This window comes from Rutilus rutilus (genome assembly GCF_951802725.1).
Source record: "Rutilus rutilus genome assembly, chromosome: 13".
Lineage (NCBI taxonomy): Eukaryota > Metazoa > Chordata > Actinopteri > Cypriniformes > Leuciscidae > Rutilus > Rutilus rutilus.
This window is the reverse complement of record NC_140218.1, coordinates 14,129,348-14,149,292: the sequence shown is the minus strand read 5'-3', so window position 1 is coordinate 14,149,292 and position 19,945 is coordinate 14,129,348. Positions and strand designations below refer to the sequence as shown.

The following is a 19,945-nucleotide window of genomic DNA, read 5'->3' as shown; positions in this document are numbered from 1 at the left end:
ACCCACAAAGTGCCACAAATGTGTAGTTGTAGGCTATTATTATTTGCTTCAAAATTTCGATAATTTGACATAGCCTACATTTTTAAAGGTGGGTTAAGTGTCCAGTTTTTGGGACTCACTAAAGTCTGCTTAGTAAATGAAAAACTTCTACACTAGACTAAAACTCAGGAGACATCATTTGACTGTTCATAAGACCTAATGTCCCGGTAGGAGGGTCTGAGGGGGGCATCGCCCCGCCCCCGTTACCATGACAACTAGATGATCAGCGGCAATCTGATCCACAATGGGAGGAGCGGCTGTCCAGGTGCTGCAGCCCAACAGAACCAAGCCGAGGTCTCAGACGATCATCAGGAGGAGATAGTGGCCGGAGGAAAGTAACGAGCGTGCGCGTGAGGTAGGGCGCGTTCACAGTCGGGTTATTGTTCTGATTTAACCGCGATCTTCTCACGAAGAGTCTCCACTTGCATCTCATGGGTTTGGAAATACTGCGCTTTTGATATACAGCGGATAGAATGTTCAAGAAGAGCAAGAGCAAAGTTCTGGTGGATGAAGCGTCAGAGGAGGACGACGTGGCGTGGCATCACGAGCGCGCGAGGAAGGTGAGCTGGGATGTTGCCCGTGGGCTTCAGTTCAAACTTCAGAGATCAGATGTGATCGTGTCTCATAGTTTGGTTGTTTCATATTTCTGCATGTGTACTAAGGTAACTGTAACGTTACTGTTTATAAAGCGTATGCGCCCCCGAGTGAGTCGTAAAGTCAGATTATGACAACAATAGCGAAACCATTAGTTTTGAAATTATTTATAATTTAATCCACTTGTTTTGAAATCGCTCTTGTATGACAATATGAAGTTTTTGAGGACGATAAAAAGGTTATTTCAGTGTATGCATAATACTAATACGGGAAAATTGTGTATGCATGCAAGTATAGGGGAAAAGAGAGCATTTGAGAATTATCTTTAAAGTACTGAGTAACTGTTACAGTGTGTTTACGTGCTTTTTTGCGTCATAATAACTCGGTTATTTAAATGTCATATTTAATAGGAGTGACATGCACAGATTAGGCCATATTTTGGTTTAGAAATCAAAATGGAATCAGTTGGCCTGTATTAATCGGAATTGTGGCTCATGGAAACATCATATTTAGAATTCTAGCCTACATCATAACTGAATGTTTCTTTGTAAGCTTGTCATCGGCCATTACTGTCAAATAGGAATATGAGTACTGTCAACATGGAATGAGGTAATAGGACTATGAATATAGCTAAATGTGCTTATGAGTATGATATTATAGAAGAATAGAGCCCATATGAGTATGATGTTATAGAATAATAGTAGAGTCCACATTCTTGAGGATGAGTGACAGTATGTCATTTAGGGCTATGGAATACATGCTTTTGTAAATTATTTGCATCACATACTGTCATATTCATGAGATTAAAAGATGAAATTATGACTTGAAAAGTTGAAAATGGCTAAATAAATGTTGAGATTGACATAAAAAGTCATAATTTTGACTTGTCTCATAATATTTAATATATAATAAATAATATTTAGGCTAAGTCATATCTATGAGATTTAAAAATCTAAATTATGAGATAAAGACTGAGACTGTCATCATAATAGTGATTTACCAAAGCATGAATTTTTTTTTTCTTATGTGGTGGAAATGGGAATCCATAGTCATAAGTGAGCACATATCATATAATGCATAATGTTGTGTATTCCTGTTCTGATTTTCATGGATAAGAACATAAATTGATCTTAATTAAATGTGGTTCTGCTGTGGCTGAGTTTCAATACAGATTCATGGCATTCCGCGCCGTCCTCCCTTTCAGATGTAATGTTCTGTCAGCTGTTAGTCTGCAGGAGTCCGATAAGGTCCCTACAGCGTAACAGCAGGAGACGGTTGCAGATAAGCTTTCTTTCTCTCCCCCTCAAACTCTTTTTTTTTTTTTTTTCAATGTAATTTCAGAAGCTTGCAGTGAAAAGTTAAAGCTTCTCACTGCGTTCTGTGGCCAGTGTGATGGCCTTGACTAGGCCTCAGTCACATTCTTCCCAACAGAATCTGATCCACAAACATGTTTTGGATCTGAGGGTACATTTAAACGACAAGATGTACTAAAAACAGAAAAGTTTTTCCTTTGTGTTTTTCGCATACAGGCGACAACGAGGTCAAAACGATCCCTGTTCACACTGATCTGTGAAAACAACTAAAAACACTGTATTATTCATGCCAGGCCAGTAGTTGGCGATGTCACTTTGTAAAGAAAACACTACGTGCCTATAGACTGAACACGTAATACGTATGCGCATGACGTCACCGTTTTCACAAATTTGCGTTTTTGCAGTTTACACGTCGGAGACGATAACGGTACTGTTTCCAAAAGCTTGCACTTTGAAACACGTTTTCAAAAGTTTGTGCTTTCAGGCCATTAAAACGCTGTTGTCATGTAAATGAACGCATGAAATGTTTTCCGTTTTTAGTTTCCTTTTTCCTTGTAAACGGCCCATCACCTTAGAGATGGGAAAGAGAGCAATCAAAAGCTCTGATAGAGAGAGACATTATGACACACTAATCTTTCTGCTAGACCAAACTGTCTGATGGTTTTTGACCAGGTTGGTCCACTTCTCCTTCTTTGTGAAAGTTGTCATTTGATAGAAGACCTGCCAGATTTTTTTTTTAATAGGCCTACTATATGCAGCAATCAAATATATTACCCTAACTGCTACTTATTAAATTAACTTATGTGACAACTGAGGTGATGAGGGGAATGATTATCAGGTGTACAAAAAAGTACCATGGTATTTTGAACCATGGTATTACTATGGTATTCTCAGAAGTGCCATGCATGGATTACCAAGTAAATACCATGGTTTATTTCAAAGTACCATAGTATTTAATATAAAGTTCATATGCATTTCAAAATACCATAGTAATCATCTTATTCCATCACTGTACCATGGTACTGCCGCAGTACTTTTTTGCAAAAAAATTAGTAACACCATGGTAATTTATGGTTTTAATTAATGTTTTGAAAAGATAAAGGAGATTTCAGCAATGTTAAACAGAATGAATGACCAAAAACACAGTATTACCATATATATATATATATAAAAAAAACCATTGTACCATGTCCAAAACCATGGAAATACCATGGTACTTTGGTATTGTGGTACTGATTGGGATTTACAAAAAAGCCCCTGACAACACACCTATGGTGCTACCATGATTTTTGGATGTGTACCATGGTTTTCTTAGTTACCTTGGAGCACCATCATGTAAATACCATGGTATATGAATTTCTGGACCATAATATATTTCATATTAGTAGTAACATGGTATTACCATCTGTACTTTTTCTAAGGAAAAACATCAAACTTTTCTTACTTCAAAGAAAACCATGGTAGGCCTTCTACTATAGTACATGTCCACAAAATTCAGTATTTCTCAGGTAAATATCCTAATAACCATTATTTCCGTAGCAGTAGCACCATGTGCAAAACCACTGTACTGTGCTTAAAAACATAAAAATGCCATGATATACCATACTGGATACAATTTGTATTGACACATTTTTTTTTTTTTTTTGACCATGGAATTTCCTTGGACTACCATACTATTTCCATTTGATACTGTACCATGGTATTGCCACAGTACTTTCTTTGTAAAGGCATGCAAGGTACAGAGAATATACCATGAAATCGCACTATTGCTATGGTAAATAACCATTATTTCCATAGTACCATTTCCAAAAACATGCTAGTACTTTTGTTATTCACGCTTATTGCTCATTCAGTGGTGGTACTAGGGTTGTGGTCGTGGAAGAGGGGAAGTAATGTTCTAATGTTGTTCAGTCTACAAAGGGATATTTCAGTGAGATCCGCTTCCTTCGGCAGCTAGTGAGTTTGTTCACCCAGAACTTGGTATGTAAAGCAGGAAGCCCAACGGATGAGGACAAACGAAACCCTAAACTTCCATACAGCTCCAGTTCAGTTCAGGTCCTCTAGTAGAGTTTTGATTTTCCTCCTATAAACAGGTTTTCATCGAGATGAATCTCCTCTCTGTTCCAGCAGTTTATATCAAGCTATTTCATGAGCGTTGATTTTATTTTAAACCATGTCAGGATGCCAGTTGGTAAACATCATTATTTTGAGGTGCCGTCTTGTTGATACTGTGGTTAATGTTCCTTCATAAATCAGTTGAAGGCGGAATAAATGGACTCTTCTACTCTGACCCCATGTTCTTCAATCATAAGCTTTTTTTCAGGAAAGTTAGGCCTGAGCTGTCCCTAATATGCCACGATCATAAGAAATGACAAAGTCCAGAGGGTAAAATATCCGAAAACATGCCTCAATCCTTCACTTATAAATGAGCACTCGGGAGAGTATTCGTACTGTAATCAGGCCAAGTGCTTTGGTAAGTTGGGGTGGAGGGATGAGGCATTGATGCAACGAGTCAGAGGGAGTAAAATGAAGGAGGCAGAGGATTGTGGGTAGTGGGAGGAATGACATGGACAATGCAGAACAGGTTGATCTTTCTCTCTCTTCGTATGAATAATATCAGAATTATAATGTTTGCTCTTTGAGCTCTGACTTTTTGTGTTGGCGGAAGAGTCAGGGTATATATTTTATATGTATTTACAATTTATACACTGCCCAGCCTAAAAAAAAATAGGCAAATGCTTAAGAGTCTATGATCGGATCATTATTGCAGTGATTATTATTTTTCTAGCATGTTATATTTTTAGGAACAGTTCTTCTAACCCTAATTGATAAAGTGTGTAGCTTTTCATTTCTTAACCCTTAAATGCATGAATGTTTCGCCAATCATTATTACATATTCGGGTCTTTAGCGACCTAAAGGATTATTAGGAACACCATACTAATACTGTGTTTGACCCCCTTTCGCCTTCAGAACTGCCTTAATTCTACGTGGCATTGATTCAACAAGGTGCTGAAAGCATTCTTTAGAAATGTTGGCCCATATTGATAGGATTATAGCATCTTGCAGTTGATGGAGATTTGTGGGATGCACATCCAGGGCACGAAGCTCCCGTTCCACCACATCCCAAAGATGCTCTATTGGGTTGAGATCTGGTGACTGTGGGGGCCATTTTAGTACAGTGAACTCATTGTCATGTTCAAGAAACCAATTTGAAATGATTCGAGCTTTGTGACATGGTGCATTATCCTGCTGGAAGTAGCCATCAGAGGATGGGTACATGGTGGTCATAAAGGGATGGACAATGGACATGGTCAGAAACAATGCTCAGGTAGGCCGCGGCATTTAAACGATGCCCAATTGGCACTAAGGGGCCTAAAGTGTGCCAAGAAAACATCCCCCACACCATTACACCACCACCACCACCAGCCTGCACAGTGGTAACAAGGCATGATGGATCCATGTTCTCATTCTGTTTACGCCAAATTCTGACTCTACCATCTGAATGTCTCAACAGAAATCGAGACTCATCAGACCAGGCAACATTTTTCCAGTCTTCAACTGTCCAATTTTGGTGAGCTCGTGCAAATTGTAGCCTCTTTTTCCTATTTGTAGTGGAGATGAGTGGTACCCGGTGGGGTCTTCTGCTGTTGTAGCCCATCCGCCTCAAGGTTGTGCGTGTTGTGGCTTCACAAATGCTTTGCTGCATACCTCGGTTGTAACGAGTGGTTATTTCAGTCAAAGTTGCTCTTCTATCAGCTTGAATCAGTCGGCCCATTCTCCTCTGACCTCTAGCATCAACAAGGCATTTTCGCCCACAGGACTGCCGCATACTGGATGTTTTTCCCTTTTCACACCATTCTTTGTAAACCCTAGAAATGGTTGTGCGTGAAAATCCCAGTAACTGAGCAGATTGTGAAATACTCAGACAGGCCCGTCTGGCACCAACAACCATGCCACGCTCAAAATTGCTTAAATCACCTTTCTTTCCCATTCTGACATTCAGTTTGGAGTTCAGGAGATTGTCTTGACCAGGACCACACCCCTAAATGCATTGAAGCAACTGCCATGTGATTGGTTGATTAGATAATTGCATTAATGAGAAATTGAACAGGTGTTCCTAATAATCCTTTAGGTGAGTGTATATCTAACAGGAATGTATCTCTACCTGTCGCTATAATATAATATAGAGTAACAATTACTGAAGAATAAAATAAAGCATATTTTGTTCAGTTTGCGCAGATGTTTTATCAGTACATACATTCCCAGTACATTCAGCATCTGGCTCATATCCGCAATCTCAAACATATTCTCAAAACTATCATTTTCAACTTAAAAATATCTTAAAAATCAATATTTTGACCCTATACAATTTTTACAAAGCTGAATTTTCAGCATCATTACTCCAGTCTTCAGTGTCACATGATCCTTCAGAAATCATTCTAATAAGCTGATTTGCTGCTCACAAAACACTTTTTATTAATGTTGAAACCATTTGTGCTGTTTAATGTTTTCGTCGAAACATAATTTTTCCCCCCGGCATTCTTGGATGAAATAGAATTATTTTGTAGTAATATAAAAGTCACTACTGTCACTTTAGATTATTTTAATGCACCCTTGTTTTTAAATAAAAGTAATTGTTTCTTTCAAAAAGTCTTACTGACCCGACTCCCAAGGCAAAGATGGCAGATTTCTCCAGTATTTAGACCTCTCTGAATAATAGACCTCTATAAACTACAGATTTATAAGAGTGGCAGCCTTGGGTGACAAACATTTCCCATGTTTCTTTATGGCAGATGAAGCATCAAAATGACTTGTGTGCTCTTCTTGATGAAGTATTATAGCAATAAAACTTACACCAATTTATAAGGGCGACAGTCTTGGGTGACGACCCTACATTTCCCATAATTCCTTATGGCAGAGAAAGCATCAATTACACACCTAATGTGCATCCTTTGTTCTTCAGTTTGTTGCACTAGTGCTAAAAGCTTCTGTGTGGGGAAGTGCGAAAGAGAGGTGAGTAGGAACTTTCCAGGAGCCGGCACTGGTGCAGGTGGAGCAGGAAGGAAGGGGAAGAGGTCAGACCCTTAACAGGAAGTTGAATGCCAGAGCAGTTATGATAGATCACCCAAAATAGTTATGGATTACATTTAATAATGATAGATCTGATTATCACCTCAGAAATGAGGGATATTCTAGGAGTCTTCTACTTCTTACCATTGTGACTGTGTTTGAGCTCATTTTCAAGACGTCCCCAAATAAGACCTTGTTAGCATGCTAAAAATATTCCTTGCATTTTTGTGTGTGTTCGTTACATTACATTAGCATGTGTTTAAGTGTGTGCGCATGTTCTCATTGTTTTGTGCTCCTTTGCTTTTCAGGATAAAGACTCCGAGGGAACAGAGGAAGTTCTGAGCCCCTCAACAAAGGTAAACACACACCAATGCACACACGCATAACGCCTTGTTCAACAGAAATGCTAAAATTTGTTGACAGAGTCCGAAACAATACCATAGCAACACTGTCAGGATGTGACGCAAAAAGCCTGATATAAAACACTGAATTGCTGTTTTTTTTTGCTTTTTGTTAGTTCTTTGTGAATGGATTTATAGCTTGATGGTACAGTGTAGAGTAGAAAGTGTGTGTGTGTGTGTGTGTGTGTGTGTGTGTGTGTGTGTGTGTGTGTGTGTGTGTGTGTGTGTGTGTGTGTGTGTGTGTGTGTGTGTGTGTGTGTGTCGTGCATTATATGTTAAATGTACAGAGAGGATGTGACACATTCTTTCAGAACAATCTGGACAATAGCATAACAGTCTTGACTCTTGAGACTAGCAAACATTCAGTGGCCTGCTTTCCTTCAGTGGACTGCTGTTAAATGTCACGTCATATTTTATATTATCAAATAAACTATTCTGTGACCAGAATTAAAAAGACAGTTTTTTTGCCTTCTGTATAATCATGGGTTAACGTGTTTTGATGTTGGCATGAGCAGCTGTTAAATGCAATAAATAAAATATTAGTTTATCCATTGACAGGTATTCAAAAGTAACTGTATTATGATGTTTATGATATTTCCAAGTAACATAAAGCACAAATATTTCATTTATGTGAGTAAAATTCCCATTAATTTTCTCTATAGAAAGATGAGTGATGCAAAGCTGAATTTTCAGCATCATTACTTCAGTCTTCAGTGTCACATGATCCTTCAGAAATCATTCTAATATGCTGATTTACTGCTCAAGAAACATTTATTATCAATGTTGAAAAACATTGTTGTGGATACCATTTAGGCTATAATATTCAAACATTTGTGGTAAGGTTAAAAAAAAATAGAGAAATTAATACTCAAGGACACATTAAATTGATCAAAAGTTGACAGTGAAGACATTTATAAGGTTACAAAGGATTTCTATTTAATAAATGTAATGAATAAATGCTGTTCATTGAACTTTCTATTCATCAGAGAACCCTGAAAAAGTATCACCTTTCCACAGAAATATTAAGCAGCAGAACTATTTTCAACATATTGATAATAATAAGAAATGTTACCCGAGCAGCGAATCAGGATCTGAAGGATCATGTGACACTGAATTACTTGTGTAATGATGCTGAAAATTCAGCTTTGCCATCATAGGAATACATTTCATTTTAAAATATATTCAAATAGAAAACGGTTCTTTTAATTTGTAATAATATTTAGCAATATTACTGTTTTTACTGTATTTGATTAAATAAATGCAGCATTGATGAGCATAAAAGACTTTTGACAGGTACTGTATATTTCATGATTACTTCATTTGCTAGTCTTAAAGGTACAATATGTAAGAATTTTACATTAAAATATCCCAAAATCTCAAGGCCAGTGTTATATATTTTGTTAAGTTGATTACTTACAATATCCCAAATGTTTCCAACTATTTTTAAATCATGAGAAAATTGCGATTTTTGCGAAATAGAACTTAACCTCATCCATGAACATGATTTTTCGATTCCCGTCTGACTGATTTACATCCACGGTGGAGTTGAAAACAACAGTTCCCATCATTCCATGTTCCTTCACATCGTCATCAAGCTACGCCGCTGTTGTTGTTTGGAATGTAGCGCCCTCTAGCGGCAGAAAATGTTGCATATTGTACCTTTAATAGGATTGTAGTTTCATATTCCTCAATGGTTATAATTTCTGGTTGGAATTAGAACTTTTTATTGAGTTCAACGATGGCCCTGGATATAGAGGTTTTGCCAATGAAGATTTGTTGGAACTTTAATTTAGTTTTAGTTTTGGAATTGACGATTTAGGTGATTGGTTTAAAGAATTGCTTACGAAATTGAGCGCCCAGGAGCAAACCTGCCAGCATTTAATGTGCACTTTACATTAGTTAAAATAAATGCTCTGTTTGGACTCAAATGTTTTGTCTTCTGAAAGTTACAGTATGTTTTCATAGCACAATGAACTCTTTTAATCTCAAAGGATCATGAGAAATCAATTTTCCTTGATATGACCCCTTTAAAGAGGCTAACCGAAAAGGGAATTTCACAGAGACTTCTGCTGTGTCCTCCAGCGACGGCAGGAGCTCAACCTCAAGTTAAAGCGACAGTTGTTTATTTCCACTGCGTGCTTTAACAAACTAAGCCGAGATAGGGAGGACAAGAAAGATGAAGCGATAGACGGAAGCCAAAAGAGAGCGTTGTGTTTTATTTGAGGTCAAAGACGAGCCCGATCCTAACGTCTGTTTATCCGATGGAATGAGTAATGTGCCCTAAGACTCCTAATGCTCATAAATGCTAAATAAATGTGCTGGAACTGCTAATAAGAGCCGGTCCCGACATAACAAGCGTTTATGTGTTCGCGCATAATCAGATGGCATGTTTTAGTTCACAGTGGAGTGAGGGAACACAAAGGTCTTTGGTTTGAAACAAGACAGGGAGTGACGAATAAAATGAACCACGTGCTTTTACCTTTTTTAGTGTTTGGTAATTCTGTGGTGAGTTTAAGTCCTTCAGACTTGCAGCAACAAATATTGAATATCTGTATAACACACACAAATGAATACGATGCTTTTGGGTGAATCTCACAGAGAAATTCCTGTCATATTTCACCCTAAAATAAAAATACAAAATTTGTACAAATGAGAAATTATGTTTGCATTAGAAAAATGAATCCCGTTTTAGAATCATTACCATTATTTGCATTACAAAATTTTCATGACTGTAAAGTGTAAAGTCATTCCCATTACTGTTAGCCTGGGAAAACCCAGACAACTTCCGGCAAATTTAGATTTGCTCTGCAAGTAGTCTGGCAAAGAGCTCATTCAAGCCCATTTCTAATCCGTCGAAATCGCGGCACCAATCAGAAACGTTGAGGTGGGCTTTACACGATGACGATCGCTCTGATTGGTTTTAGGTCTATCCAATTGTGCCCAGAGGCATTTGAGCGACGTCCGTTGGTGAAGCGCATCAACTTTTAAATGCATTATTATATTCAAATTGCAAACACATGAGGACAGTCTCCACGAAAGACCCACTGGCAGATGAACGTGCTACTACATTTCTCTCTGAAACGGTAGGAAATTAAATTAGATTTAATAGAGGATTTTAACTGTGACAAGATGATTGACAGGGCAGTTTACGTGACAGGATGCACGCGACAGATCCGTCCGATAAAGATGACGAAGTAGTATGTCCCAAAGCTTGCCTACTTGTTTGCTACACATTCAAAAGTAAATACCTTTTCTTCCCAAAAAGAGTACATACTTTTATGGCGTAGTGTAACTTAGGCGAATTGGGACGCAGCATATGGCTTTACACGATGATGATAGCTCTGATTGGCCCAGAGGCATTTGAGCGACGTCCGTTGGTGACGCCCCTTTGGAAATGAGTTATTAATGAAGCTTTGCCAGACCATAACTCAGTTACTACTGAGAATGGTCTGGTTTTAACCAGGCTGCATTACTGTAATAATATAATGTAATGAAAATCATCCAATCCGGATGATTTGTATACAATAATAAAGTTTACTTGTTAACACATTCTTCATTGGATGTTAGAATGTTTTTTAGCAGATGGTTTTTGGTATTTATAATTGACCATGACCATGTAAGCAAGCACATTTTACACTTGGTTTTTAAATGTTTGGCAGAAATTTCCCCAAAAATCTAATTTGATTACTTTAATGAAAACAGTCCAGTGCAACAATAACACCATGAAGCACTGAGAAATTTTAATGAGCATTTTTTTGTGGATTACAGTAATGAGCAGGGTTACCAAAACTGAAGCTAAAAAAAAAAGTTACTTAAAATAAATGTTAACTGAAATAAAATAAAACTTATTTTATTTCAGCTATTTGCCAAGGCAACATTTCTCATTTTAATTTAGTTTAACTTGATGTATTAAAAAACTAAACCTGAAATAAAATTAATAAAAACTATAGAAAATTAAAAATGCCAACTGATTCAAAATATTAATAAAGACTATAATAGTATCACAATGATAATTAAGTAACACTGGTAATAAGATTTGTTCTCTCTCTCTTTCTCTCTCTATCTATCTATCTGTCTATCGATGGATGGATGGATGGATATTTCATCCAAAATATAATTTCTTAAAAAAATTATTTTTGATTTTGCTGTGAAATATGACCCAACAGTATGATGATAAAATTGTTCTTTTTTTTTTCTTTTGGTCAAAGGGAAGGACATTCTGTACAAGTCAGAAAAACGAGCAAGTTGTGAAAGAGAGCCAGAAATTGTGTCAAAGGTTCTTTCCTATATAATAAGCTGCAAATCCAGGCCGGTATTTCAAATCCTGAGGGTCATTCTGGACGCAGGCAGGAGGGAGTCTGAAGGAATGTGTCAGATCACCAAATGACCCAAACCACACACACACACACACACACACGCGCGCGTCTGCTCAGATATCCGTCCCTGCAGCCCACTGTAATCAACATAGGCCTTTCCTGTTTTTACTGCGTGATGCCTTGTGTCCGTCAGATCCAGCTTTCTGCTCCTGGATTCAAGATGAAGTGCGTCTTTGTGATTAGTTGTCTTTGTGCCAGGCCTAGACCTGCAATCATCCCTCACCATCTGTATTTCCGTCTCACTGAGAAACCAAAGCTGAGGCTTTCTGACACATCACACACAAGCAGTCATTTTACTGAACCCTGTTGTATGATTAAACAAGCCATTTCTCTATGGTTCGTGACTATGTTTTTGACTTTTTGTAGGATTCAAAGTCAAAGAAGGTTAAATCAAAGCGAGAGAAAGGAGACAAAAAGTTGTTTCCGTCTCAGGACGATGAACACATCTTGCTGACAGGAGTCACTGTCTCTCACAGAAGAGGGTAAGACTGGCTTTATTTACTAATGTTAGATGAAGTTGGTGAATGTTTTGGGTAACACTCTAGTTTAGGGTCCAATTCTCACTATTAACTAGTTGCTTATTAGCATGCGTATCACTAGGATATTGGTATTCTACATCCCATAATCCTACCAATACCTAAACTTTACTACTTTACTAACTATTAATAAGCAGTAATAAGGAGTTTATTGAGGGACAAGTTGTAGTTAATGGTGAGAATTGGACCCTAATCTAAAGTGTGACCATGTTTTGCAAGCATCAAAGTTCAATATGTATTTTTAGATGATTATAATAATTTTAGATGATTATACCCAGTAGGTCGGGCTAGGTAGGATGACCGAAATCTTATAGCATACATTTATGAGTAATGTTATATTACAGTAACAGTATTTATTTTTCCATAGCTATTTTAACCTAAAAGTTTATGCGTGTGGATGGATGGGCAGACAGATAGATAGATGGGTAGATGGATAGATAGATGGATGGATGGATGTTTATCATATGTTTACTTTGTAGACAGAAATAAATACTTAAAATAGAACAGAGAGCTTTCCAGATTATTTGCTGTTTACAGACTTCTCGGCGTTTCATGTGCTTGGTGGGAAATTTCAAAGCCACATTATCTAAATATTTTGGTCTGCCTTCAATTCTTGCTGTTGGTTGAGCCAGAAATTGACACGTTGGAAAGCTGAAGCAAACAAAGCCATGTTGTAAAAGCCCCACAGAGACGCAGTGTTTACAGTCTTTGGGGAAATGAACCAGTGGCTTACTTATTGACTCTGCATATAAAAGTTGGATTAATGTATCCAAACAGTTAAGTTGCACACACAGCACTTTGAGTGCCTAGAAATGAAGATATTCATACTATATGAAATACAAGTTGAAATAAATACATCTTTAGATAGCAATGGAAAATTTGACATGTATGGTTTTGTGCATAAACATAGTGTAACTTTAAATAAGCCACTTAACCATCAAGTGTCCGAAATAAAAATCGCACTCGGTGGCCCGGCCTCTGTCCTTCCTGCTGAAGTATATGTATATGTGTGTGTTTATGTGCTGTATATACATTATTACTGTATTTTTGATCAAATAAATGCAGCTTTGGTGGACATAAGAGGCTTTAGAAAACATTAAAAATATATAATGTATATGTGTGTATATATATATATATATATATATATATATATATATATATATATATATATATATATATGTGTATATGTGTATATATATATATATATATATATATATATATATATGTATATATATGTATATATATATATATATATATATATATATATATGTATATGTGTGTATATATATATATATATATATATATATATATATATATATATATATATATATATATATATATATATATATATATATATATATATATATATACACATACATACATACATACACACACACACACACACACACACACACACACACACACACACACACACACACACACACACACTCTCTCTACCGGTCATAAGTTTGGAAACATTAGTTTTTTAATGTTTTTGAAAGTAGTCTCTTAATCTCACCAAGGCTGCATTTATTTGATCAAAACTACAGTAAAGACAGTAATACTGTGAAATATTATTACAATTTAAATAACTTTTTTTTTTCTTTTTTTTTTTTAATATATGTTCAAATGTAATTTATTCCTGTAATCAAAGCTTTTCAGCATCATAACTTCAGTCTTTGGTGTCACATGACCCTTCAGAAAGATCATTTCTTATTATTATCAATGTTGAAAACAGTTTTAGCTGCTTATTTTTGGGGGGAAATCATGATACACTGTCACTCAAAAGTTTGGGGTAAGTAAGTTCAGTAACATTTATGAAATTAATAAATATTACAAAAAAGTTCTGAGGTTTGGGATCTTTTTTTTTTTTTTTTTTAAATAAAGACATTAATACTTTTCAGAGGAGGCATTCAGGTGATTAAAGTGATATCACCTTGATATTTATTATGCTACAAAAGATTTCTATTTTATAAATGCTGTTCTTTTGAAATGTCTGTACATCAAGGAATCCTGAAACAAACTGTATCATGGTTTCTACAAAAATATTAAGCAGCACAACTGTTTACAACATTGATTTATAAGCATAAATGTTACTTGAGCAGCAAATCAGCATATTAGAATAGGCCTAATTTCTAAAAGGATCATGTGTCACTGAAAACTGGAGTAATGATGCTGAAAATTCAGCTTTGCATTACAGGAATAAATGACATTTTAACACATTTTCAAACAGACAGTAATTATAATATTAAATTTGAAATATTTCACAATATTCGTTTTTTTATATTTGTATTCTATGTGTATGTACTGTATATACATTATTACTGTATTTCTGATCAAATAAATGCAGCTTTGGTGGGCATAAGAGGCTTCTTCTGAAAACATTAAAAATATATCATCATAATAATTACTTTTTTAATATCTGCTCTGAGATCTATTGCATACTTTGTTTGCTCAGCTATTGAGTGTTTTTTCAGTTATGTAAGCAGTAGCAACGATGATAAGAAGTTGTTTAAGTAGAACTTTTTCAGTTTAGATTAAATCATGCTCCTTCATTCTCTTTCTCAGGTCTGCTAAGAAAACCTGGGAGGACGACAAGAGCAAACCGCACACAGAAAAAGACAAAGCACACTGTCTATGGGACAGCATCACCATGACGATGAAGCAAATCACACCTACGAGGAAGATTGATAAGATGGAGGGCTGGGAACCACCTCAGCTGAATGACGGAAAGGAGGAGGAAAAACATGAGCCGGAGAAGAAGAAGAGTGACTCATCCCCGCTGTCTTCCCCTTTGTCATTGTCTTTGCCGCATTCTCTAGGTTTGCCGTCCTGGGTTGGCTTGGGTTCGGAGGAGGACTCGTCTCGCTACGCTAGTCTGACTGAGTCACAGAATGGCGGCCCTGCCCAGTGGGCGGCCCGGGCAAGAGATAAATTAGCTGCCGTTCGTCGCAGAAGTCCAGCCAGCCTATCAGAGAGCACTTGGGAGGGGCTTAAATGATTTAATATTAATGTTTGTAAGAATGGCCACGCCCCCTTGTATACAACTCGAATTGGACAGCCCACAGATGGGAAAAGTAGGACCCTCAGACCAAGAGTGCCTGCTCAAAATGCCTGTCAATCAAAAATATTTTCACTTTTATAATTTGATATAAAATGCTTTTCCAACTTTTGAATGAAGCTCCTTCAGAGAAGTCACTGGATGTATTTGCAGTTGGTGTCTGACGTCACTGACGATTTCTAGATTACTTTTAAAGCCCATAAATTACATTTAAACACTTTAAGGGTTAGTTCACCCAAAAATGAATATGTTGTCATTTACTCACCCTCATGTTGTTCCAAACCTGTATGAGTTTCTTTCTTCCGTTGAACACAAAAGAAGATATTTTGAAGAATGTTGGTAACCAGACAGTTGACGGTATAGCCATTAACTTCCACAGTATTTACGTTCCACTCATATAGGTTTTGAACAACATGAGGATGAGTAAATGATGACAGAATTTTCTTTTTTGGGTGAACTATCCCTTTAAAAGGAACAGTTCAGGCAAAAATGAAAATCTTATCATCATTTATTTACCCTTGTGTTATTCCAAAGCTGAATTGACTTACTTTCCTCACTGGAACACAAAATAAGTAGTTTAGCAAAATGCCCCCCAAGTAGGCTACTATTGTCCATACAATGAAATTGTAGCTGCTACAATGACAAAGAAAGAAAAGAAAAGAAAATATGATAAATATAGTACAAGTGACTTGTGCGCTATATTCTTTGTGTTCTTTTTTTTTGTACGATAAATTTATCTGAGGAGCAGACCTAAGAATAAGTTGTTGTTTACTGCTATGAACATGTCCCAGATCATTTTCTTTGTATGGAAAAGAGCATTCAGGACATTTCTGCTGAACAACTTCCACAGGTTTGGAACGTCATAAAGGTCAAGAAGTTAAGCTAGAATGCCTATTTTTAGGTAAACTGTGCCTTTAAATCCACGTTTTATTCGTGGCGATTGGTTTGAGTGATGCTGCAGTTCCCTCCGTCACAGACAGAGGGCGCATCGCGTCTCAATCTCCATAATCGCTGCTGACTAGAGATCGATGCGTTTTGCGTTGTAATGTTTATATGGCGCAGATTCAGCTGTGGTTAATTTACTCTGATATGTAGTTAAAGATTAAATGTGAAATGAAGTAGAAACGCCTTCCACAGAGTAGATTTAGAATCGCTACTGCCTGCTGATTCACACTCATAATGGACTGTAGGCTACTTACTCTATGCAATAATTTCCTCCTTGCTAAAATCCCAAACTACTTGCTATATTGATCATTTTTATTGACTTTTCTGTCTCAAGGAAGATAACTTACTGTGGCTTTATACAACATATAGGGTTTTAAAGGGTTAGTTCACCCAAAAATGAAAATTATCCCATCATTTACGCACCCTCAAGCCATCTAAGTGTAGCTATGTGACTTTCTTCCTATAGGACGCTTGAGGGTGAGTAAATTATGGGATAATTAAAATTTTTGGGGGTGAACTAACCCTTTAAATTGAATGTGTATGTGCTCAGTCCTGCCCCTGGAGATTTTGACTAATCAAACATACTTAAAGTCTTCGGATTCATTTGAGAAAAACAAGCTCTGAAGTAGGTTGGATCTCCAGGAATGGGATGAGCATCCAGATCCCGTTAATAATGATTGCTGTTACAAACCAAGCCTTCCAAAGACCTCAAGAGCTGTGCTGTTTTATCATGGAGTAGGCTACATTTTTCTTTGCTGTGCCTCGATTTAAGAGTTCCAACTCCCTCAACACGCTAAAGATGACAATCATCATTTATAAGTCTAATATGAAATATATTTTATACATCAACCTTTTACCTATGCCATTAAACAGTCTGTAATATCTTTGGTTTGCTTGAAGAATGTGTCTTATTGCTGAATTTAGGAGATTTATTTATAATCAGATTTTGAGAGTAAGTGGGTTTGCTGCTCTCAGTTGTTCATGTTAGCTTTATATAATTAGTCCACAAATGTGATTACATATTGTTAGTTTCAGATTTATCTATATTTTTCTTCAGATTTTTCTATTTGGGGCCTTTGCAAGAGTCTTATTTTGATTTTACCTTGATACTACTGAATGATTTTCTTTTTCTGTATTATGATTTTAAATGGCAGTATCTATATGTTGTAGTTCCAAGGATTCACATAAGCTTGTGAATCTAAATAAAGAGTTACACTTTATACTTGGGTCTTGTTTTGTTTAGTGTGTTTCTCCAGTGTTCACTTCTGTTCAAATGTTTGGAGTTGATAAGATTTATTTCAATGTTTTTGAAAGATGTCTGTTATGCTCACCAAAGCTGCTTTTATTTGCTCAAAATACAGTAAAATAGCTATATTGTGAAGTATGATTGTAATTTAAAATAACTTTTATATTATTTTCTAATTTAATATATTTTTAAATTAATTTATTCCTGTGGTTACACGATCCTTCAGAAATCATTCTAATATACTGATTTAATGCTCAATTATCAATGTTGAAAACAGTTGCTTAATATTTTTGTGGAAACTGATGCATTTTTTCAGGATTCTTTGATAAATAGTAAGTTTAAAAACAGCAATCTGAAATAGAAGTATTTTCTATCATAATAAAGGTATTATTGTCACTTTTGATATTCAGCTTTTCTGAATAAAAGTATTAATTTCTTTCAAAAAAATAAATAAAATCTTCCTGACCCCAAACTTAAAAAAAAAAAATTAAAGCCATATATATTTTTTTATGACACCTTTTGTAGCTTCAAAAAACACAGTTGTTAAATTAGAGGTTCATTCTCGCGTGTTACCAATGATGTTCATTCTCGTGTTACAGAGCACGTTTGAGCTTCAGGAAGAACCAATGAGGTTCATTCTCGTGTTCCGCATCACGTTTGAGCTTCAGGAAGAACCAATGAGGTTCATTCTCGTGTTCCGCATCACGTTTGAGCTTCAGGAAGAACCAATGAGGTTAATTCTCGTGTTCCGCATCACGTTTGAGCTTCAGGAAGAACCAATGAGGTTCATTCTCGTGTTCCGCATCACGTTTGAGCTTCAGGAAGAACCAATGAGGTTCATTCGCGTGTTCCGCATCACGTTTGAGCTTCAGGAAGAACCAATGAGGTTCATTCGCATGTTACGCATCACGTTTGAGCTTCAGGAAGAACCAATGAGGTTCATTCGCGTGTTCCGCATCACGTTTGAGCTTCAGGAAGAACCAATGAGGTTCATTCGCGTGTTCCGCATCACGTTTGAGCTTCAGGAAGAACCAATGAGGTTCATTCGCGTGTTCCGCATCACGTTTGAGCTTCAGGAAGAACCAATGAGGTTCATTCTCGTGTTCCGCATCACGTTTGAGCTTCAGGAAGAACCAATGAGGTTCATTCGCGTGTTCCGCATCACGTTTGAGCTTCAGGAAGAACCAATGAGGTTCATTCGCGTGTTCCGCATCACGTTTGAGCTTCAGGAAGAACCAATGAGGTTCATTCGCGTGTTCCGCATCACGTTTGAGCTTCAGGAAGAACCAATGAGGTTCATTCGCGTGTTCCGCATCACGTTTGAGCTTCAGGAAGAACCAATGAGGTTCATTCGCGTGTTACGCATCACGTTTGAGCTTCAGGAAGAACCAATGAGGTTCATTCGCGTGTTCCGCATCACGTTTGAGCTTCAGGAAGAACCAATGAGGTTCATTCGCGTGTTCCGCATCACGTTTGAGCTTCAGGAAGAACCAATGAGGTTCATTCGCGTGTTCCGCATCACGTTTGAGCTTCAGGAAGAACCAATGAGGTTCATTCGCGTGTTACGCATCACGTTTGAGCTTCAGGAAGAACCAATGAGGTTCATTCTCGTGTTCCACATCACATTTGATCTTCAGGAGGAACCAATGAGGTTCATTCTCGTGTTACGCATCACGTTTGAGCTTCAGGAAGAACCAATGAGGTTCATTCTCGCGTTACGCATCACGTTTGAGCTTCAGGAGGAACCAATGAGGTTCATTCTCGCGTTACGCATCACGTTTGAGCTTCAGGAAGAACCAATGATGCTCATTCTCGTGTTACGCATCACATTTGAGCTTCAGGAGGAACCAATGAGATTCATTCTCGTGTGTCAAGCAGGTTCAGTTGAGTTTCTGTTTATGTTCGCTGATCAAAGTTTAATAAAAGCCTAATTAAATATTTTCAGTGTAAAGCGACCGTATCTCTACAGAAAATTTGGACTAAACCGCTCAATTCATATGGATTAGTTTTACAAACTCTTTATGAACTTTTTGAAGCATCAAAGTGGTAGTTGCGTAGACTGTCAATGGAGGGACAGAAATCTTTCAGATTTCATCAAAAAGTCTAGCTCTTTATTATCAATGTTGAGGCACAAAATAATTTATAAATGATTTATTTTAATTTTCCGTGCTAATTTGTGAACTAAAATAGCTGATTTAATTATTTTACAATTTTTGAAAGAAGCAGAGGAGATTATGCGTTCAGATAGATGGAAACAAACAAATGTTTGTTTTTTGGGGGGGTTTTTTTCAAAAGTTTTAATTATTTGAGATAATAATATATCTGGCAAATGCTTGATAGTACCAAACACATCCTACAGTTCA

The 19,945-nt window shown here is 36.8% G+C and overlaps 1 protein-coding gene across 2 annotated transcripts; it reads left to right on the top strand.

Annotated features, from left to right (window-relative positions):
• On the top strand, positions 1-17,556 carry LOC311302437 (testis development-related protein). Of its 2 annotated transcripts, XM_084428314.1 has the most exons (5): positions 279-394; positions 505-599; positions 7,326-7,373; positions 12,161-12,276; positions 14,899-17,556. In XM_084428314.1, exons 2-5 carry the CDS (start codon positions 513-515, stop codon positions 15,329-15,331), a joined length of 684 nt encoding a protein of 227 aa, XP_084284440.1. In that variant the 5' UTR covers positions 279-394; positions 505-512; the 3' UTR covers positions 15,332-17,556. The 2 variants fall into 2 exon arrangements, with proteins under 2 accessions (XP_084284439.1, XP_084284440.1); XM_084428313.1 differs by having other exon boundaries at positions 1-599.
• The last annotated feature ends 2,389 nt before the right edge of the window (positions 17,557-19,945 follow it).